We start from the raw sequence: 22,891 nt of genomic DNA on the forward strand, positions 1-22,891 counted from the left end.
CTCCTGACTCACCTGTTCCTCAGTTCAGATCTCCCCAAATCGGTTACGATGTGGAATTTCTGAGACACAGATCTTTTACACCTGAATCAACATTTTCTGACTGGGAAGGTGCTGATTTGTGTCTAGAAACCCTGTTTGACGAGACAAGACCACAGTCTCCAGAGTCAGTGGCATCTCAAAGTGAACTCAGGCCCCTCTCTCCTGACTCACCTGTTCCTCAGTTCAGATCTCCCCATATCGGTTACGATGTGGAATTGTGGAGACACAGATCTTTTACACCTGAATCAACATTTTCTGACTGGGAAGGTGGTGATTTGTGTCTGGAAACCCTGTTTGACGACACCAGGCCAGAATCCCCGCAGTCTGTTTTGTCAGACTTTGAACTTGATAAGTTATTTAATTGCAGGGCGCTGTCCCCAGAATCCATGTCCTCCGATTTTGACTTTTCACTGCTGCAGGATTGGTTGGATGACTTTAGGGCATCCTCCCCAGAATCTGTTGCGTCAGTTGAGCAGGACTCTTTGTCTCCTCGCTTGACCTTTGTCCAGATGGAGAGTCAACATTGTAACTATTACTTACAGTACACTGAACGTAGACCAGTATCACCTCTTTCAACACTGTCAGATGTAGACTATTCCGGATTTAATCTGGAAGAATTGTTTGACGACAACAGACCAGATTCGCCAGATTCAGTTAACTCGCAGTCTGAAGACAAACAGACGAGTGTAACTGTCGATGCATCCCCACCGAGCGTAACTGTGAATGCCATCCCGCCACTTTCTGCTGCAAGACCTTTTACATATGCAGATATTGTGCGGGGCATTACACATCAAAGACAAGCAGACCCTGTTTTGGACATCAAATCGTTTGAGTTGAGACCTCTTTGGCATCAGTCAGTGTCGTCAGACAAGGAGTGCTGTCACTCCTCCATAAACGATTTGATGACAGAGTTAAGACCACAGTCTCCCGAGTCAGTTGAGTCTCAAAGTGAACTTAGGCCCCTCTCTCCTGACTCACCTGTTCCTCAGTTCAGATCTCCCCAAATCGGTTACGATGTGGAATTTCTGAGACACAGATCTTTTACACCTGAATCAACATTTTCTGACTGGGAAGGTGCTGATTTGTGTCTAGAAACCCTGTTTGACGAGACAAGACCACAGTCTCCAGAGTCAGTGGCATCTCAAAGTGAACTCAGGCCCCTCTCTCCTGACTCACCTGTTCCTCAGTTCAGATCTCCCCATATCAGTTACGATGTGGAATTGTGGAGACACAGATCTTTTACACCTGAATCAACATTTTCTGACTGGGAAGGTGGTGATTTGTGTCTGGAAACCCTGTTTGACGACACCAGGCCAGAATCCCCGCAGTCTGTTTTGTCAGACTTTGAACTTGATAAGTTATTTAATTGCAGGGCGCTGTCCCCAGAATCCATGTCCTCCGATTTTGACTTTTCACTGCTGCAGGATTGGTTGGATGACTTTAGGGCATCCTCCCCAGAATCTGTTGCGTCAGTTGAGCAGGACTCTTTGTCTCCTCGCTTGACCTTTGTCCAGATGGAGAGTCAACATTGTAACTATTACTTACAGTACACTGAACGTAGACCAGTATCACCTCTTTCAACACTGTCAGATGTAGACTATTCCGGATTTAATCTGGAAGAATTTTTTGACGACAACAGACCAGATTCGCCAGATTCAGTTAACTCGCAGGCTGAAGACAAACAGACGAGTGTAACTGTCGATGCATCCCCACCGAGCGTAACTGTGAATGCCTTCCCGCCACTTTCTGCTGCAAGACCTTTTACATATGCAGATATTGTGCGGGGCATTACACATCAAAGACAAGCAGACCCTGTTTTGGACATCAAATCGTTTGAGTTGAGACCTCTTTGGCATCAGTCAGTGTCGTCAGACAAGGAGTGCTGTCACTCCTCCATAAACGATTTGATGACAGAGTTAAGACCACAGTCTCCCGAGTCAGTTGAGTCTCAAAGTGAACTTAGGCCCCTCTCTCCTGACTCACCTGTTCCTCAGTTCAGATCTCCCCAAATCGGTTACGATGTGGAATTTCTGAGACACAGATCTTTTACACCTGAATCAACATTTTCTGACTGGGAAGGTGCTGATTTGTGTCTAGAAACCCTGTTTGACGAGACAAGACCACAGTCTCCAGAGTCAGTGGCATCTCAAAGTGAACTCAGGCCCCTCTCTCCTGACTCACCTGTTCCTCAGTTCAGATCTCCCCATATCGGTTACGATGTGGAATTGTGGAGACACAGATCTTTTACACCTGAATCAACATTTTCTGACTGGGAAGGTGGTGATTTGTGTCTGGAAACCCTGTTTGACGACACCAGGCCAGAATCCCCGCAATCAGTTTTGTCAGACTTTGAACTTGATAAGTTATTTAATTGCAGGGCGCTGTCCCCAGAATCCATATCCTCCGATTTTGACTTTTCACTGCTGCAGGATTGGTTGGATGACTTTAGGGCATCCTCCCCAGAATCTGTTGCGTCAGTTGAGCAGGACTCTTTGTCTCCTCGTATGACGTTTGACCAGATGGAGAGTCAACATTGTAACTATTACTTACGGTTCACTGAACATAGACCAGTATCACCTCTTTCAACACTGTCAGATGTAGACTATTCCGGATTTAATCTGGAAGAATTTTTTGACGACAACAGACCAGATTCGCCAGATTCAGTTAACTCGCAGGCTGAAGACAAACAGACGAGTGTAACTGTCGATGCATCCCCACCGAGCGTAACTGTGAATGCCTTCCCGCCACTTTCTGCTGCAAGACCTTTTACATATGCAGATATTGTGCGGGGCATTACACATCAAAGACAAGCAGACCCTGTTTTGGACATCAAATCGTTTGAGTTGAGACCTCTTTGGCATCAGTCAGTGTCGTCAGACAAGGAGTGCTGTCACTCCTCCATAAACGATTTGATGACAGAGTTAAGACCACAGTCTCCCGAGTCAGTTGAGTCTCAAAGTGAATTTAGGCCCCTCTCTCCTGACTCACCTGTTCCTCAGTTCAGATCTCCCCAAATCGGTTACGATGTGGAATTTCTGAGACACAGATCTTTTACACCTGAATCAACATTTTCTGACTGGGAAGGTGCTGATTTGTGTCTAGAAACCCTGTTTGACGAGACAAGACCACAGTCTCCAGAGTCAGTGGCATCTCAAAGTGAACTCAGGCCCCTCTCTCCTGACTCACCTGTTCCTCAGTTCAGATCTCCCCATATCGGTTACGATGTGGAATTGTGGAGACACAGATCTTTTACACCTGAATCAACATTTTCTGACTGGGAAGGTGGTGATTTGTGTCTGGAAACCCTGTTTGACGACACCAGGCCAGAATCCCCGCAATCAGTTTTGTCAGACTTTGAACTTGATAAGTTATTTAATTGCAGGGCGCTGTCCCCAGAATCCATATCCTCCGATTTTGACTTTTCACTGCTGCAGGATTGGTTGGATGACTTTAGGGCATCCTCCCCAGAATCTGTTGCGTCAGTTGAGCAGGACTCTTTGTCTCCTCGTATGACGTTTGACCAGATGGAGAGTCAACATTGTAACTATTACTTACGGTTCACTGAACATAGACCAGTATCACCTCTTTCAACACTGTCAGATGTAGACTATTCCAGATTTAATCTGGAAGAATTGTTTGACGACAACAGACCAGATTCGCCAGATTCAGTTAACTCGCAGTTTGAAGACAAACACACGAGTGTAACTGTCAATGCATCCCCACCGAGCGTAACTGTGAATGCCATCCCGCCACTTTCTGCTGCAAGACCTTGTACATATGCAGATATTGTGCGGGGCATTACACATCAAAGACAAGCAGACCCTGTTTTGGACATCAAATCGTTTGAGTTGAGACCTCTTTGGCATCAGTCAGTGTCGTCAGACAAGGAGTGCTGTCACTCCTCCATAAACGATTTGATGACAGAGTTAAGACCACAGTCTCCCGAGTCAGTTGAGTCTCAAAGTGAACTTAGGCCCCTCTCTCCTGACTCACCTGTTCCTCAGTTCAGATCTCCCCAAATCGGTTACGATGTGGAATTTCTGAGACACAGATCTTTTACACCTGAATCAACATTTTCTGACTGGGAAGGTGCTGATTTGTGTCTAGAAACCCTGTTTGACGAGACAAGACCACAGTCTCCAGAGTCAGTGGCATCTCAAAGTGAACTCAGGCCCCTCTCTCCTGACTCACCTGTTCCTCAGTTCAGATCTCCCCATATCGGTTACGATGTGGAATTGTGGAGACACAGATCTTTTACACCTGAATCAACATTTTCTGACTGGGAAGGTGGTGATTTGTGTCTGGAAACCCTGTTTGACAACTCCAGGCCAGAATCCCCGCAGTCAGTTTTGTCAGACTTTGAACTTGATAAGTTATTTAATTGCAGGGCGCTGTCCCCAGAATCCATGTCCTCCGATTTTGACTTTTCACTGCTGCAGGATTGGTTGGATGACTTTAGGGCATCCTCCCCAGAATCTGTTGCGTCAGTTGAGCAGGACTCTTTGTCTCCTCGTATGACGTTTGACCAGATGGAGAGTCAACATTGTAACTATTACTTACGGTTCACTGAACATAGACCAGTATCACCTCTTTCAACACTGTCAGATGTAGACTATTCCAGATTTAATCTGGAAGAATTGTTTGACGACAACATACCAGATTCGCCAGATTCACTTAACTCGCCGTTTGAAGACAAACACACAAGTGTAACTGTCGATGCATCCCCACCGAGCGTAACTGTGAATGCCTTCCCGCCACTTTCTGCTGCAAGACCTTTTACATATGCAGATATTTTGCGGGGCATTACACATAAAAAACAAGCCGACCCTGTTTTGGACATGAAATTGTTTGAGTTGAGACCTTTTCGGCCTATGTCAGTGTCGTCAGACAAGGATTGTTATCACTCTTCCATACACGATTTGGTGTCTGAGTTAAGACCACAGTCTCCCGAGTCAGTTGCGTCTCAAAGTGAACTTAGGCCTCTCTCTCCTGACTCACCTGTTCCTCAGTTCAGATCTCCCCAAATTGGTTACGATGTGGAATTTCTGAGACACAGATCTTTTACACCTGAATCAACATTTTCTGACTGGGAAGGTGCTGATTTGTGTCTAGAAACCCTGTTTGACGAGACAAGACCACAGTCTCCAGAGTCAGTGGCATCTCAAAGTGAACTCAGGCCCCTCTCTCCTGACTCACCTGTTCCTCAGTTCAGATCTCCCCATATCAGTTACGATGTGGAATTGTGGAGACACAGATCTTTTACACCTGAATCAACATTTTCTGACTGGGAAGGTGGTGATTTGTGTCTGGAAACCCTGTTTGACGACTCCAGGCCAGAATCCCCGCAGTCAGTTTTGTCAGACTTTGAAATTGATAAGTTATTTAATTGCAGGGCGCTGTCCCCAGAATCCATGTCCTCCGATTTTGACTTTTCACTGCTGCAGGATTGGTTGGATGACTTTAGGGCATCCTCCCCAGAATCTGTTGCGTCAGTTGAGCAGGACTCTTTGTCTCCTCGTATGACGTTTGACCAGATGGAGAGTCAACATTGTAACTATTACTTACGGTTCACTGAACATAGACCAGTATCACCTCTTTCAACACTGTCAGATGTAGAGTATTCCCGATTTAATCTGGAAGAATTGTTTGACGACAACAGACCAGATTCGCCAGATTCACTTAACTCGCCGTTTGAAGACAAACAGACGAGTGTAACTGTCGATGCATCCCCACCGAGCGTAACTGTGAATACCTTCCCGCCACTTTCTGCTGCAAGACCTTTTACATATGCAGATATTGTGCGGGGCATTACACATAAAAAACAAGCAGACCCTTTTTTGGACATGAAATTGTTTGAGTTGAGACCTTTTCGGCCTATGTCAGTGTCGTCAGACAAGGATTGTTATCACTCTTCCATACACGATTTGGTGTCTGAGTTAAGACCACAGTCTCCCGAGTCAGTTGCGTCTCAAAGTGAACTTAGGCCTCTCTCTCCTGACTCACCTGTTCCTCAGTTCAGATCTCCCCAAATTGGTTACGATGTGGAATTTTCAAGACACAGATCTTTTACACCTAAATCAACATTTTCTGACTGGGAAGATGCTGATTTGTTTCTGGAAACCGTGTTTGATGAGACAAGACCACAGTCCCATGAATCTGTGGCACCTCAAAGTGAATTTAGAAAAGAAAACAGGGAAAGACACAAGCCTGTCCTGAAGAATTTAATGTCGCATTTGTATGATCCAGTGTATAAGGGAAAATGTTTTTATTGTACTTTTGAAAAAACGTCTTTCATGATCAATAGTGCACCACAAAAACATTATGACATGATAGCCACCGGGGTTGAAGAACAACATTTTTCAAGGTTTTCTTTTAGTTTTCGTAGCACATCAGATCGCAAAAGAGCTGATGATTTTTTGTCTTCAAGTGCTGTGATCACTGGTTCTGTTTCACCAGCATGTCAAAGTGATTCTGGTGTGTCATGGTCTGAAACTGTTGAAACAAGATCCACAGGTGTACAGGCAGTGGGATGTGAATTAAATAAGAGTCCTTCACTTTCAGAGTATCGGCGACTATCACCTGAGATATTACATCCAGATGACAGAAATCTTTTATATTCGACCTGCTTATTCACTGACCAGAGGCCACCTTCTCCAGAATCATTTGCCTCATTTGATGAGTTTACTGCCCTATCTCCTGACTCACAAATTCCCTATTTTGACTGTCAATCTTGTCATTACATGCATTTGTCAGAAAACAGATCTGTTTCACGAGACTACATAATGCTGGAGAGAGATTATACTGATTCATGTCTTGATTCTTTTTTTGATGAGACCAGACCAGATTCTCCTGAGTCCATTGTGTTTGACAGTGAATTTCATGAGTCCTTCAGCAATATACCATCAGATAATGAGTGCACACAGTCATTCCTTGACTACTGGATGTCTGAGTTAAGACCATCTTCCCCTCAAATTTCTGAATCAATAGGAGATTTAGATGAAGTTTTAAACCAGCTGCCATGTGGACAAAGTCTTCCAGATGTGACTGTTAACGTAGACAGCAGACTTGTATATAAGCCAGTCTCCGGAAGGTTAATGGCACACATACGTGATCCAGTCTATGAAGGAAAATATGTGTGTGACGAGGTTCATTTTTTTGAACATGCAGTTGATAAATGGTCTGAGATGGCTTGCGATCAAAACAAATTTGAAGATTTAACAGTCAACATGGGAGATCGACATAGCTCCGCCAATCATTTTGAAGGCATCATACCAGACTCCAAACCATCACAGGATTCCTCACTATCCCATTCTACAGCACTTGATCTTACAGTAACAGATTCACATCCTGAAATGCTGATCCCACCAACTGGAACAGGTGAGACAGGACCCATAGCTCCTTCCTCAAACACAAATGACCAGTCTTTTTTTGTCAGGCCTCCTCCCTGGACAGCAAAGAACCTAGACTAGATCAGGACAGACCACACAGAATTAGCCAGTTTTGCACTGAGTTGAGTCACATGCCATCTGTAGAACAAAAAAGTGAATGTCATCATGCTGTCTGGCTGGAGGAGGCTTTCCACGAACAAACTCAAGCAAAGAGAGAATCAGTGAAACGAAGACCACGTGTGCATAAACATAAATGGACAAACCCTGAATCACAATTAAAGATGATATACGCCCAAGATTCATTTTCCAAGAACATGAAAAGAAAATCTGTGAGCGGGGACAAGAGCAAACGTTCCTTGGTTTCGGTAAGACAGCACAAGCTCTTGCTCAGCAGTGAATGCAGTGTTGCTTTCAAAAATAATAAACATGGCAATAGATAAGTGTGACTATAGAACTCTTGCCTCAAGCTTTCACTAATAACACCCAGAGGCTTCACTGTCTTGTTGTGGCATGTTAGAAGAGAAGAAATGGAAATGGAAACAAATGGAAATTACAGAGTGACATGAGCTCCTTGTCCTGGTATGGAATGTTCTCATAAGCTACATAGATAATGAGCTAACCAATAGACTTAGTTATACCTTTAGTCTGCCTGACTTGACTGCTTCAAGCCTAGGGAGATTCAAGTGCCTTCATTATATCTTACTTAGGTGCCATACATTCTCTTTGTTTTCTTTTTTTTCTAAGATCTATTTCGATCTTCGCTTAATAGCCATAAAAGTCTAAACCAACTGATGTACTGTCTGTTCTGTTTGCCTTCCTGTTTGTAAGGCACAGGCTCCCACTGTTAATAACAAACCCAACAACAGATCACAGCGACCCTAATGTTTCCTAGCCAATGAGGATTTTTAATTTTTGAAAATTAAATGTGATGCTGTAAATGTCGAGGCAGGGGACAAAACACCACTGGTTGGTTGTGTTGATTGTATTATTTTCACCTGGTGTAGTTGCTTATAATTTTTACAAAAAAATATGGCAATATGCTTTTCAAAATGTTGAATTATGTTAATGAAGCGGTATGTGAAGCAAACCGGCAGCAGAACAGACAGTAGTTGCATTTGACTGTGACAAATACTGTAATTGGTGGGTTTAGCATTTTCATGGGGAGTGCAGTGCTTCTTGCCCTTATGTTATAACAGGGCAGCAACCATTTACTTGAAATTAGTGTAACGCATGTCCACCTTCATGTTACACCAAATCCTGATTTTGACTCAAGTTCATTTGTGCCCTGCTTTTATTATTATAAAATGATATTCTGTTGTCAGTGAGTTTCTCATTGTAATATCTCCAAACATGCTATTATTGAGAATATTTCATAAATATCTTACTTTTACAGAATCTTAATCAGTCATTGCATGTATGTATGCATTTTAAATTGTATATGGTCTGTTAGATAAAAGTTATTAACAATATACTACAAGATACAAGATACTACTTGTATGACCTAAACGCAAGTGGGCTACAAGTGAATTTCCTCATTTGAGACACTGCTCTCAAGTGTAAAACCAGAGCCTGTCCTTGACAAATGCATGCCTCACTTGACTCGTCCTTTCATGACCAAAAGAAATCACAAATCGTATTTGTTTTGTAATTTTCTCCCACTCCATTGTATCTTTTCTTGCAGGTATCAACAGCATCTTCCAAGACAAATCTTTCAGAATCTTCAAAACAAAAAAATGTTAATTTAGGACGGAGTCAGGTCTTTCCAAATGAGACACCATCCTTGGCACATGTATCAAACAAACTTGCCCCTGAAAAACTAGAATTACCAATTCCAAGTACCTTTGACCTAGGTAAAACACAATCTGAAATCACTTTGACCAATCAAACTAGCTCACCACAGGAAAAAGATGAAAAGCTGTCATTCCCCAAACAAAGTGAAAATTGTGGCTTAGCTAAACCGAGCTCAGTGACCCCAGACTCACTCTGTCAAACAGCTCAAGACAGTCCAGTTGATCAAACAGTCATGTCCTCAGAGTCCACTCCAACACCACCAGGGTCTGGGTCCCCTCAGCTTGACCAGCTGCTGGCAGATCTAGAGGAGATGAAACTTAAGTTTAGACCAGAGACACTTGACGCACCTCTGTCAGAATCCAGTGATGAAAGCCCTGAAGATAATCAATTTTACCTTTTTGACCTTTCACCTGAAGATCGATGCCCTACAGAAGATAGTGGTACTCTAAGAGTCAGTACATCATCTGATATACAGCTTGCAGAAGATACTAATCACACAAATGTAGCAGTCACAGAACCTGCACATTTCCAGACATCCATTCAAGATGAACCTGAAGTAGTCTCACTCATTCCTGATCTAACAGAAACCTCTGAGACAAGTGTACCATCAAGCCTTGTTAGTTATAAAGATAGTCCTGCATCCTCTGCTGATTCCCTTCCTATCCCAGAATCTCCCCAAAGATTTTGTGAAGTGATGGAATCATCAATGAACTCAAGTTTTCCTTTGGATATATTCCAGTCCAGCAAATATGATGAAAATGCTACCGATTCATTTTCTTTAGTGTCTTTCCCCAAAGTAGCTCCATGGAGTCAGTCTGACGTACCTGAGGAACATCTAGCTAATCTTTGTGAGGAATATTCTACAACTGACATTCTTCAATGTGAAGAGGAGCTTGAATCAGCTATATCATCTAATGACTCAAGGGGTGTGACAGAAGAAATATCAAAAAAGAGTATCCAAGATCAGCTTCCGTATTTATGGGAGGCAACTTCTGTTGAAGCCACTCAGAGTGAAGATTTTTCTTCTCAGTCTCTATCTGATTTGACTCCAGAGACAGTTACATCTGCAAGACATTTTAGCTTTGAGGAATTGATGCCCTACCCCTCCCCAGGGAACTTGGAGACATCCTCAGATGAGGATAGACCAAGGACAAGTGGACAGTATTCAGAAGAATCTCTGACTCCAGTAGAGTCTGAGTGTTTTGCCTGTCAGCCCACTTTAGTTAAACACAAAGCAGAGATGACTTCATCAGCCTCTGATGAGGAGTACAGCGTCCCTCCTGGGTATGCGGATATCTCTTCTACCACAACCACCTATACCCACATGCCTTCAGAATACGCAGAAGCTGTGCATAGTGGTGCAAACAGCCCAACCTTTGAATACTCTGACCCAGAGCCTTACTTTGACTGCATACAGGCTGCATCAGATTTCTCAGAGACTGAGCTTGATGAACCGGAGACAAGCACTAGGTTAAGTGGAGATCAGCCCCAGGACCATCTCAGCCATCTTAGAGTGCTAGAAAAGATGAATCAAAGAGTCCTGTTGTCCTCTGGAAGTGAAGATTATGAGGATGCTCCTTTTGTCCATGAGCCTCTTCATGATGTACAGGAAGAGACTGAAGAATTATTACACTATTCAGAGGCATCAGATGAAGAATTCACCCTGTGTGAGGCTTCACAACCGCCTCCTGTCTGTGAAATTGGGTCATATGATGATACTGATAAATATCTGATAAGGGTAAGATGAGATTTAATAAACCACCCCAACATGCAAGCGTTTCCCAGAGCTGAGCTTAACCAATACTATATTTGCTTCAGAGAGGAATGACTGCTAACCCTCTGGCCACATGGATGGGATCTAAAACTCCTAATAACCCTTCTTTTGTTTTGATTTCAGATTTAACCAGTCCTAACTTAGCATGTCACTTTGCTGCCTGTAACCAGCTGTATCATTGACAGTAATAACATAAGCTACATTTTTTTTGTAAATCAGCAATAAGCGCATTCATTCTTTAACTAAGTAAAAGCATGGTATATTTTGCAAACGTTTTTTCCAAGTTTCTGACTGCCATGTTGTACTTTCCAATGTAATGAATGTGTGAAAACTCTTGTAAAATACTATTGTAACATACTAAAAATCAGTGGAAGGTGCACCATATCACTCTGCTTTTTGCTTGCTTTGCTGCAAACATAGCATTCATGTATTGTCATTCATTAAATCTTAATGGATTTGTGTTACTTGATCAGGAGATCACTGCAGAGCTCGGATCAATGTCAGAAAGTTCAGATGATGAATTTTTGACCACCAGAGTAGTGCGGAGGAGAGTTATCATTCAGGTATCTGATGTAGCATGATGGATGGCGTTTTAAATGAGCATGGAGGAAGTGACTTCCAGAGTGCAAGTTTAACCAGGCTAGGTCTTCACTGTCAAGTTAAAATGTTTACTGTCTAACAACCTTAAGTCTCATCAAAATGGGTGAAATGTGTGTTTGAAGATTAATTTGAGTTTTATATACATGATTTGCATAGATGGCTGAACCTCATGGAGGTGTTTTATGCTGCTGTGAGCACTTCTTTGTTGGTTTATTTGACAACCTAACCTTTTTTTCCTTGAACATGCAAGTTTGTTTCCTGTATCCCAAAGTCCCTATTCTCTCACTGATTTACTACCTAAGTTTTGTGTCCTATTTTTTCTCTAACATGCATTTGCGTTTCATTTTGAAGGGGAGAATTAAACACCTAAACATTACATTGACCCAAGTTAGCATTCCTGATTGTTGTTTGTCTTGTTTCCTTTATAGGCTGATGAAATGCCTGACCTCCCCACTCAGTCAGTGATGGAGGAAAAGTACAAGGATGAAAATGGACACATTGTTGTCAAAAGGGTAAAGCAAGATTCTATATAAGCTCTCGTGCACATGTCACATGGTAGTGATTAAATTGGTAGCGACAACAGCCAGTAAAGCTTAGTCAAGCAAATGTGTGATTGTGCAGCAATACCAAAGGCTCTTTGTTGCACTGTTGTTCCATTTCATTCAGAGACAGACAACATATTTTTCTTTAAACAAATACTTCACCACCTAATGGTCTTTGAACACATAATCTTTCTCAGGTTACCCGTAGAATTATTCGCAAGTGTGTGTCCGCGGATGGAGTGGAGCGTGAAGAGGTGTCATTAGAAGGAGCTCCCCAGGGGTCCATCAGTACGGCAGAGGGAGATGGGTACTCTAAGGTGGTGAAGCGGACTGTACTGAAGAGTGAGGGAGACCACACAGAGGTGTGTGGACTGTATATTATGTGTGTTCATTATCATAGTCTTCAAAATCTCTTTTTAACAGGAAATACCAAACATGCCAACAGTTGGTAGTTCTATATAAATGACAATTAAATAATGAACTAATTACATTTTCTTCTGACCAAGGTAACATTTGCTGAATGTGAGGGTTTCTCAGCATCAAAGCACGAGACAGCTGAAGGTAGTAAGGTCAGTCGCGTAGAAAGGACAACGGTGGTGGAGGGTGAAAGGACAATGACACACCAGGGTGATCCGTGTTTGGCTTCTGACCTCCCCTCAGCCCAAGACGATTTCAAACAGGTTTGTTAATAACCTCGTCACCATTATTCCCTAACCCAGATTTAGCAGCTTATACAGTACATGCCTACCTGATACACTGTGTGTGTGCATATGGAGAGGTACCAAGTCTCTGTTTTTTGTTTTCATAATTAAATCATTCCAAATTAAGTCAATACTACTGTTATCTCCTTTTCACACCACCAGGCACTAGGTTATATAAGTGGTTTTAGCAGAACAGAGCTCCCTCATGTGGTAGAGAGAGAGACTGTCAAAGAAGATGGAACTGTGGTCAGGAGGTGTGTGAGTGCCGGAGTGCACCTGTTCGACTGTGTGTGTGTGTGTGTGTGTGTGTGTGTGTGTGTGTGTGTGTGTGTGTGTGTGTGTGACTACTTGTATTTTCTGAGTGGGATTTCATACAATGACAGCCCCGCTGTAGGTTTGTCAGTTTTACTAATATTGACTAATGTTTGCTAATGTTGCCATCATTAACCATTTAGCATTTTCCAAATCTAATATCTGCTATATGATATTTAAGTGTGAGGAATATAACAGTTAACCCATTGTTGTCTTGTGCATGTAGTTGGAGTTATTATTATCACACTATTTAGTGGAACAATTTTGCAGCTTGCATCCCATAGTTTTACACTGTTAACCTCAAGACTGGTTCATTTCATGTGTGATTTTGTAAATCATAGTTTTATTCTGTTATTTTAAGTATTAAAGTATTCCACATAATCAAGGAGCTAAACAGGAGGTTTATCTGTTTAAACTGTTTTATAACATAATCTTTGGGTTTCTGCTGCTAGCCATGTTGCTGTGGTCACAATTGAATTGTGGATTTTTTTCTCACCCATAACATATCTTACAAGTATAACATCAGTTCCTTCAATTTAATTTCCACAGAGCCTCAGGTGCATTGTTTCAGGTTGCTGACCTGTCTTCCTCTGTTTGTTTCCACTCCGTCCTTGCTCCATCTGTAGGGCCCACATGCGTAAAGGTCGCACCCTCAGACGAACAGTGGTGAAGGGAGCTGGGAAGCGCAAACAGGTCCTTCTAGAGCAAGTGGACAACCCCAGAAAAGGGTCAAATCCGTATGATCTCCAGCAGCATCTCCACCAGCTCTTTCACCGCTACTACGAAGAAGAAAAGGAGGACAACGATGAGGACGAAGAGGAGGAGGAGGAGGAGTAGAAGAATGTGTAACACTCTCCCCCACTCCCTGGCTCTGCCCATACTAAAGTCCCCCTTAATCCTATGCATTAGCAACATGCAATCCCAGTGTGCACCACGGCACCTCAAAGCTACCACGGTCTTCCCATTTCAGTCCTGGAAGATTACCTTTTGTTTACAATTTGGAGTTTTCTTCCCTGGCTTGTATAAATGTATTCATGATTTTCTTTTCATGTTCAGATGTTGTTTTGCCTTTTTGTGACCAAAGAAAGCCTTCTGTTGTTTTCCTGATTAATTTTACTTTCCAAGTCAGAGTTGTCTTTGATATTTTTGTCTTGATGCTGTGGTAGAGCAACAAAAAAACAAAAAAAAAAACAGAGGGATACTATTCACATCAACTAACTCACAAACCTCCTGAAGGTAAAGAACACTTTACCTGCAAAATACCGGTACTGCTCTCTGAGTAGGTGCTTGAACTGAAAGACAATATCTCACACTGCACTGCCTCTCACAACCAGAGTTTCTCAGATATTCCTTACTTAAAAACTGTCTCACTCACTGTACTAGCCTCTCCGCTCTTTTGATTCAGGTGGTCAAGATGTCACACAGAGAAAACCAGACTGTATCGACACTGAATTTAACTGCTGCTGCTGCTGTGTTTTGTGTAGGCTATGTGTAATCTGTCTTTGGGAATTATATATTATCTATAATCTAGACATTACTGACATCAGTAGCCTAGGAATTAATAATCACTCATGTGAAGTAGAGCAGGCATGACTAATCAACATCTGTCATTATGATCCTAGCTTTGACTGCTTTGTAGTTCTATGGATTTTCCTTCTGCCTCTCTTTCACTTCTGTGTGTGTCTTTCTTTCTGTGTTATTATGTGTAATTCTATTTGTTTTGTTTGCTTTTTCTCTTAAGTTGTTGATCTTCACTCATGCTGTATGAATGGTGAATGTGTGAGTGAGGTTGTACTGCAGGTACTGTGTGTTTGAGTGTGTCTATGCATGTGTTGAGTTAAATACTGCATTGTCTGCTTGTTTGAAAAGAGTATTATTTTAAGCTGATTTTAACTCTGTTGTTTGAAGATGTCTTATTTTAGAGGGGTTTTTTATTTTGAGTGTAGTTTACTAGTAAGTATAGAGAACGTATTTAATCTTTATTTGAATGTCAGTGAGAAGTTTCCATTTATTAGGAAGTCCCTCAGAATTTGCCACATTGCCACATCACAGCTGTTTTAGAGACACTTGTCTGATATGACATTTGTGGTAAGGTGATCAGGTGTTTCTGCTTTATTTAATGTTAGACTTTATTAGTTTATCTTTTGATCGAGAAAGTGTTGGACCAGGTGTGTGGTATCTGTGAGTGAATGAGTCTGTGTGTGCCAGTTTCAGTCAGCAAAGAAAAGAAACATTTATTTTACACAAACCGCATTTGCACTCCTGAATGTCAGGAGGGAACACCTCCATGCTTTTTTGTGCACAGGATATGAGGTACAGTATATCTTAGCCACAGAGAGAGTCTCATTTTGGCGCGAGAGATGACAAATACAAGATAGTGTTACACCAGGCACACACGTAATGAGGCAGGTTTGAGAGCTTAAATATGCCATTATTCACAGCTCTGAGCATCGCTACTGTATGTATCTACAACATGTAATGTATTTATTTCACTATCACTGTTTACTTTGTGATTTAGAAAAATGTAAAATGCAAACTAGTGGAAGTTCACTGTGATAGGTATGCTTTTAATTTGAAATATCAGCATCCCTTTTCTGTGATGATGACAGTTCTATACATATACAATGCATATAAATATATATATATCTATAAGGGCATGTATTACTGTATCAAAATTCAAAAAGACAAAAACAAAATGGCTGCAGTGTGTCTATGGCTGATAGAGAATAAAAGTCTACAAATGTAGTGTTGTATCTTGTTATATCTTGTGAATTTGTACAGTTTTACTTGCTACAGTAACTCAAAAATACAATACAATACCAGCAGTGTTACAATACACAGAAAACTATAAATGTATTTAAAAAGACTTACATAAAACACAATAGTGCCTGTTTCTAATCTTAAATCAAGAAACTGCTGCTCAGACACCTGCAGGTCTAGTCTGTCCTGTCCTAAGGACTAAGCAGACCTTGTGCTGCCCCCAGCTGGGCCTTAGAGGAACTGCAATAGTGGAGGAATCTCAGCTGCTGATACTACTGTTAACATCAGTATGAAATTTGATATAGAAATATGACTGATGTGATTCAATAGAATTGAATAATTATCTTTACATTATGCAGTTTCACAATTCTAAAGCATAAAAAGACCCAATTTATTATAGACCATTTAATTCCCAGCCAGCAGGGTCAACCATTCCATGAGGATGAGGATAACATACCACATTTATTAAGACACTCAAAACAATAGCTTGGGAAAAAACGTCACTATATATATATAAAATGGTAAGTGTATGGTATATATATATATATATACCATACACTTACCATTTTACTCTTAGGGAGTCAAACTGCTGGTTTAAAATGGTTTAATTAAAGTTTAATTTGCATGACAGCAGCTACAAATTCATTTTGCACTAATATATCATGCCTGTATATCCAAAGAGTGTATTAGGATAGAGCAAAGATCAGAAAGAAGTATTTCAAATAATTAACTTCAAGTCAAACACACACAACAGCGGCCCCCCTCAATCTCCACACTAGAGCAATAACAGCAACACAAAACAAGTTAAGACTCATTCATTATCACACCTTTTAGCTGATTTATTTATTTCTTAAACATGTTAAGCCATCCATTGCCGTGCTGGCAACAGGTACACACCATATAAGGAGTGGTGCATTGCAATGACATCATACGTTTCGTCAAAAGAAATGTTTATCATATTTTCCCCTTAAAAAAGAAGAGACCAACCAATTGAAAAGAGCAAATAGTAAGGATGACGAAGACACTGGCATTGTCCTGCAGTGGTAAGGAGACCACTGGTTGTTAGAAGCACTGATCGTCAAGGAAGACATCCCAACATTTATTACAGTCCAACTCTCATTTGACTCCTTCACTGCTGTCTTACCATCCTCTTGTCTGACTGCAACATTCTTCAATCCAATGCTTTTACGATGCTTCCAGACTTGTTAGCCCAACCGTCAGGTTAACACTTAGCCTGACTGAAGGTAGAGACTATAATGCCTTTGCTCCATCTTCATCATCTCCACCTTTGCAACTGGCAAACACACTGGAAATGACAAGAATAAAATGACAACAGAAACCCTACATACAGTCATACAATACAAGTACAAACATTATGAAAAATTAGTTTGTTTTCTTCTCATTTTTATACAAAATGTAAGGGGTGCTTCAGCAACCGGGAGTTTACTTTTCCTCCTCTACGATATGAGGTTTTGATATTTACGCTGGATGTTAACCATAACTGTGTTATTGTTTTCACAACGGTTCCATGATACTGGAGGACATTAGAGACATTTGGGACAGGATTGATGCACAACATTAACAAATGCAAAAAAACAAGTCAGTGATTCACAAATCAAACAGAAGATATTATAGTTTCATATGATCTTACTTACAATATTCCCCCCATGCACTACACAATAGTCTTGAATTTTCATATATTACATATATGCTACATTCTTTTATTTCTTATTTCACTGATATAAAGGCAAACATATCTCAATGCAAAGTGTAAGCTGCTCTGCTTTTCTTTACATTTAAATTAGTATTATAGGTTGAAATCGGACAATTCAAACAGTATGACTTAGCTCATAGCAAACATAAATGTAGCTCATAAACTGGATTTTACGTAAACTCTTAATTCCTCTGATAGCAAGAATAGCAATTTCAATGTTTGTTTTTGTTTTTATCAACAATCACAATGTATATACATCACCAGAACTAAAAGCAAGCTCAATTTTAACATTCTGACCTTCCAAATGTTTTAGTATTGCACACACATAAATACACATAAAAATACAGAACTAATTTCTGGGAGAGGTTACAGTAGTAGATTTTTAAACATCTCTATTCATATTTAAAATGCATACCAAAACATCTTAAAAAACAAACAAAAAAAATGTTGTCAATATGCTTCATGTTTCATAATGTCCAAATACTGTGTGCAGCCACCCGGTGGTGGTTTCGAATGATGTCCATTAATAAAATGCCATAACAGTAAAATGTATTAATACTTGTGTCCTGTGCGATGTCATGTCCTTACAGAAGGGTCAAAGGTCAGAGAGCAGTCATGGGTTGGCTAGTTGACTGCCCTACTGGATTTGCTGATGGGATTTTTTTTTTTTTTCATTTTTTTGACCACATGTTGATATTCCATTAACTGCAAAGAGAGCGAGAGAGAACATAAATGTGAATGTATACTAACAGAGTACACAGAGCACTGAAAATGTTTGCTGAGAAAAGACTAGTAGACATTTTCTCACAGTAGATGTTAGGACATGTAAGAGCTTGCTGGCTTACTGGCATTACTCACACATCTATGGTCCACCCATATGGGTGTTTCAATTATTTTCCTAATAAGACCTCGTCTCTGGAATGTGTGGGTGTGTACAGACTGTGCTTGATAAACATCTAGCTTACTCTCTTTTCACTTTTGTTACGCTTTCATGATTCATATTTGTTCACCTTCAAGTTTGGCGATCTCAGCTAATGCTCAGCATAAAAGAGCTGTCATTGATGTGACAGGTCACACCTGTCTGTCGGTGTGCTTAATACGTATCTCGTGAGTTTGGAGGTTGCTGCTGTCTATTTTTCTTTTCGCCTCTCTATGGCAAAAGCATCATATCATGTATGCAGCCATCAAGTAAATATTTAAAACCCTATTACAGGTTCTCCTTTTAAAATGAGTCAGCTGGAAACAACAAAATAATCAGCTGGAGACTGGGTTTTCAGCCAACTCCAGAGTTTTAGTGTTAGTTAGTGCTTTGCGTTAGCTTCAGCTAGCTAGCTACACTTGATAAAATCTGTCGTCATCCTAGCTGACAAAATCTACGCTTGTCAGCTAGAAATGAGAAGCCTTAAGAAACTTAGGGGTTTAGTGACCGTCAACTCCCTTTTGGTTGGTCTACTTCAGAGAGTAAATTAACACCAGTCTGAAAAGTAGTATTTCACTGCCCTCTCTGGTTGAAAGTTTTGGTTGGAGCACACCTACATCACTGTAGCAAGGTGAGAAGTTAAACCACTGGAGGTTAGCAAAAACTAAACTTTGGCTCCTGTTTCTCTTTAATCAAGGTATCTGCTGTGTGTTTCTTACTGGGAGGGGATGCTGGGCGAGCCGGAGCGGTGGAAGTGGATGTTCTGCCACTTGCCGTCGCGACGGTGCCACACGCGGGTCTCCTCAGACTGCATGGTGCGGGGCAATCCACTGCCATCCATGTACTGAGTCAGTCGAATATAGGCAATACATGCCGCATTTTCCCCAATTAGGTGCACATGTGGGTTCAAGAGGATGGTGTGCACCGGCTTATTCCCTTTGGACAGGGCTGGAAAGGAGAAAAAATGGCATATGACAGGGAGCAAATGTCACTTGGTATCACATTAAATTAACATAATGGGTGAGGATGGTTTGGGAAATTCTAATACAGCTGCATGACTAACAAAACACCCTACACACATCCTACCTTATAAGGAATGGTAACTGAAAATATGAGGAGCTAAAAGTCTCCATAAGTTGACGTTGGATAGTGGACAAGCACAGGCTTGCCAAGTGATTGAGGTTTCTAGGACATATCTATTATCTATTTTTACCCAGACTGAGGACATTCTGCCATTTATAGCAGTCATTCTTCATTAGTGATTTTTTGCTCCAAGGTTAGTCCATAATCACAGCCATGACCTTGTAGTTTACCAGCAAACATGAACTGTAAACTGCAAGGACTAAATATTGATACAGAACACACTATTTAGCCCATACCCACTAATACACAACGTACTCTCTCTCTCTCTCTCTCTCTCTCTCTCTCTCATACAAACAACATGCTTCTTATTTCACTGATATAAAGGCAAACATATCTCAATGCAAAGTGTAAGCTGCTCTGCTTTTCTTTACATTTAAATTAGTATTATAGGTTGAAATCGGACAATTCAAACAGTATGACTTAGCTCATAGCAAACATAAATGTAGCTCATATAGCTCAATACTCCTTTTGTTGTGTTGGGTTTCGAGGTCTGGCTCTACATCACCTGCCTGCTAAGTTATCTGCTGCACACCTGCTTCCAAACAACTGATTACGCTTGTGACCTACCTCCACAGCTGCTGCTTTTTGGCTCATTATTCTCATGCATATATATATCTATATATATGTGGCTCTTGCAGGAGGGAAGTTGCTGTAATGTGTGAGATATTGTAATTACATTGTCTGTTACTGCATATGGTGTTGCCTGCAAGTTACATTGTGGGACAAAACCTCACTTAAAAATAGAGTACTTTTTTGGTTACTTTTTTTGATTTTGGTTTCATAGTTGAAATGTAACTGTTTGCCAGGAAATTAAATTGAACAAAGATGTTCTCTCCTCACTGAAAATTAAACAGGAAGTTTTCCCCACGGTGCTTCAGAGCAAACAACTCACACATCAGATCATTCAACACATCATGCCAATGTAAGCAAGCATGTTTATCATTAATCTTCTCCAGAGCAGCTGGAGAATACACAATCCTTGAAGGGCTGAGTCTAGTTTTAATATAGAGCCAGCTGGCTACTTGCACCTTTTGGAGCAACCCCAGACCCACGGCTACAACAAATTTCAACTGCCCTGGACAACAGTGGCAAGCATTTCACATTGTGACAAGTTCCCTCTTCCATTGGTACTCTACTCTAATTAGCTATTTTATTTATCTATTTTGTAAAATGTGACAGTTTCAGGCTGCCCTGATGATGCTGCTAAAATTTCAAAGTTTTTCGCCAAAGTCATGATGAATGTTTTTGAACTCACCATTCTCAAAGTAAAAGCGATGGAAGTCATGCCCTTCCACCAAGTTGCCCAGGGCCTCAGGCTCAAAGGAAGTTAGACCAGGATCACAAATCTTCCTGTTACACCAAAAAAAAGAAAACAGAATCAGCAAAGGAAGTAAGCAAATCAGTACAGCCAGTTAGAAGTTACTGAACAAATACAGAGAGAAAGAAACTTACGCATAGGCCTCAAAGTCTCCATTGTTGATAGACTCAATCAACTGCTCAGTGACTTTGATAATTTCCTGTTTGCGGGCTACAACACAAGATCACAAAACATCATCAACCACACAGATGGATGTAAAAATTGCTAGTAGGTATTGTATTTCAAGCAAATAAAGCAAGGAAATCTGACATCAAATCAGCTTCAAATGGGTTCTAGTCTACAAATTAGCAGGATTTCAAAGTTATTAGAAATGGAAGGCACTCAAAAAAAGTTTTTCACAACATTTTTGTCATTTCCTATCTGAATAACAGCAACAAGAAAGCCTCCCATTACTAATAATGACATCAGGCAGGAAAATGCAGGATGACACGATTCCTTTCACCCAACAAAGCTCAAAATGAACAAAGACAAACCAATGCTCAGATGCAAGTATTTGCTACAAAAGCAGTTTTAACTAAGTAATGTTGACAGTTACCTTTATTGTTATTGGTGCAGGCTGGGGGATATTAAAAAAATTACTTAATTTGTGCAACAAAAAGACATGTTAAATAGTAAAGAAGTATATAAATCAGTGCTTTAGCGCCATTATCTTCACAACCATAAGCTACAACACTGTGTGTGTACATGAGTGTGTATGTGAGTCAGCTTTTTTTTCGCGTGAGTCAATGTTTGGGTCAGAAAAGAAGGCAAATAGAGGAGTGAGAAGAGCATCTACAAGACACAAATATACAGCAGGAGAGCATCTTCTTCAATTCAAATACAGAAGAATAAATTGGAGCAGATATTTCGGGGTCATAAACAGAGGTTTTATTTCACTGGTGAAGGGATAGTCGGTGAAGTATAAGGACCAATAATCTCAAACCATAGACAGTAACAAACACCCAGTTATACAAACCAAGGAAATGATAAGGAACACAGGATTTGAGGCACTTTACACAGAGAGATCACTTTCCTCCAGTGATGACTGGGTAACAGGTGGGGAACAAAAGAGGGCATCTCCCCCACTGCGGAGGGACTTACTCTGAACTGAGGAGGTGGGACTCTGTCTTGAGTCAGACATCTGAGAGGAACGGCTCTTAGAGCTCAAGATGCCGCTCACTAAGCTGCCCAGGCGAAGGGCTGTCAGAGGATGGATGGGTGTGTAATTGGGTGTCAAGCGTGTGTGTTGGGTTGGGGATGTAACAAAGATAAGGGTTGTTTGAGGCGTACGTATGTATGGGCAAAGGCAGGAAAGGAGTTATGGGGGGAAAAAAGATATTTTCAACAAACCAGAAAAACGGGAAGAAAAAAATAGAAAGCAAAAAACATTTAGTAATACTGGAAACATAAAAAAAGGAAGTAAAAGCAAGCAGTGTTAACCAATTTCAGCATTAACCTCAGACATAAGATGGGAGAAACTCGAGGATGCGAGGGAGGGTAGGACAGAAAAAGAACGGGGCGGACTGCATTTTGCAAGAGTTGACAGCCAAAAAGGGGGGTTTCAGTTGTTAACTTGATTTGCATTTTTACTGCGTTGCAAAAGAGAATGAAGAAAAACATACAAAGGAGTGATCAGTCTGATTGGAATTCAACTGTTGCAACCTCACAGAGTAGGTGAGAACTGTAAGTAGGTAAACCAGACAAAAATACAAGTTTCCTTACCTTTTACATCCTCATCCTCTATGGTGGTGTTGGCACTCTCAATGGACTCCTGACAAAGAATGACAACCTACAGATTTTGTATATGTAATACATGTATCGATAATGATATAGTACATTTCATGTTTGAAA

At 40.9% G+C, this 22,891-nt stretch overlaps 2 protein-coding genes across 13 annotated transcripts in view; one reads left to right on the forward strand and one right to left on the reverse strand.

Moving 5' to 3' along the window:
* ank2a (ankyrin 2a, neuronal) overlaps positions 1–13,984 on the forward strand; it is a 74,794-nt gene extending 60,810 nt beyond the window's left edge. Inside the window, exons 51-59 of the mRNA XM_070912274.1 lie at positions 9,109–9,373; positions 9,428–9,658; positions 10,331–10,956; positions 11,466–11,555; positions 12,021–12,104; positions 12,332–12,496; positions 12,641–12,814; positions 12,998–13,089; positions 13,774–13,984. Coding sequence (XP_070768375.1) covers positions 9,109–9,373; positions 9,428–9,658; positions 10,331–10,956; positions 11,466–11,555; positions 12,021–12,104; positions 12,332–12,496; positions 12,641–12,814; positions 12,998–13,089; positions 13,774–13,984 — 1,938 coding nt within the window. The remainder of the gene's footprint in view (positions 1–9,108; positions 9,374–9,427; positions 9,659–10,330; positions 10,957–11,465; positions 11,556–12,020; positions 12,105–12,331; positions 12,497–12,640; positions 12,815–12,997; positions 13,090–13,773) is intronic.
* Positions 13,985–19,255: 5,271 nt separating this feature from the next.
* The window catches only part of camk2d2 (calcium/calmodulin-dependent protein kinase (CaM kinase) II delta 2), a 31,970-nt gene continuing 28,334 nt past the window's right edge, over positions 19,256–22,891 (reverse strand). For 7 of the 12 annotated variants that reach the window (XM_070917026.1, XM_070916994.1, XM_070916958.1 and 4 more), the window contains 4 exons: positions 22,763–22,811; positions 21,136–21,211; positions 20,939–21,033; positions 19,256–19,488 (listed from right to left, as the gene is read on the reverse strand). In XM_070917026.1, coding sequence (XP_070773127.1) covers positions 19,256–19,488; positions 20,939–21,033; positions 21,136–21,211; positions 22,763–22,811 — 453 coding nt within the window. Of the gene's footprint in view, positions 19,489–20,938; positions 21,034–21,135; positions 21,212–21,596; positions 21,618–22,141; positions 22,241–22,762; positions 22,830–22,891 lie in introns of all 12 variants that reach the window. The other 5 variants (XM_070916943.1, XM_070916968.1, XM_070917011.1 and 2 more) reach the window with 5 other exon arrangements.

The sequence above is a fragment of the Enoplosus armatus genome, chromosome 2 (assembly GCF_043641665.1).
Source record: "Enoplosus armatus isolate fEnoArm2 chromosome 2, fEnoArm2.hap1, whole genome shotgun sequence".
NCBI lineage: Eukaryota > Metazoa > Chordata > Actinopteri > Centrarchiformes > Enoplosidae > Enoplosus > Enoplosus armatus.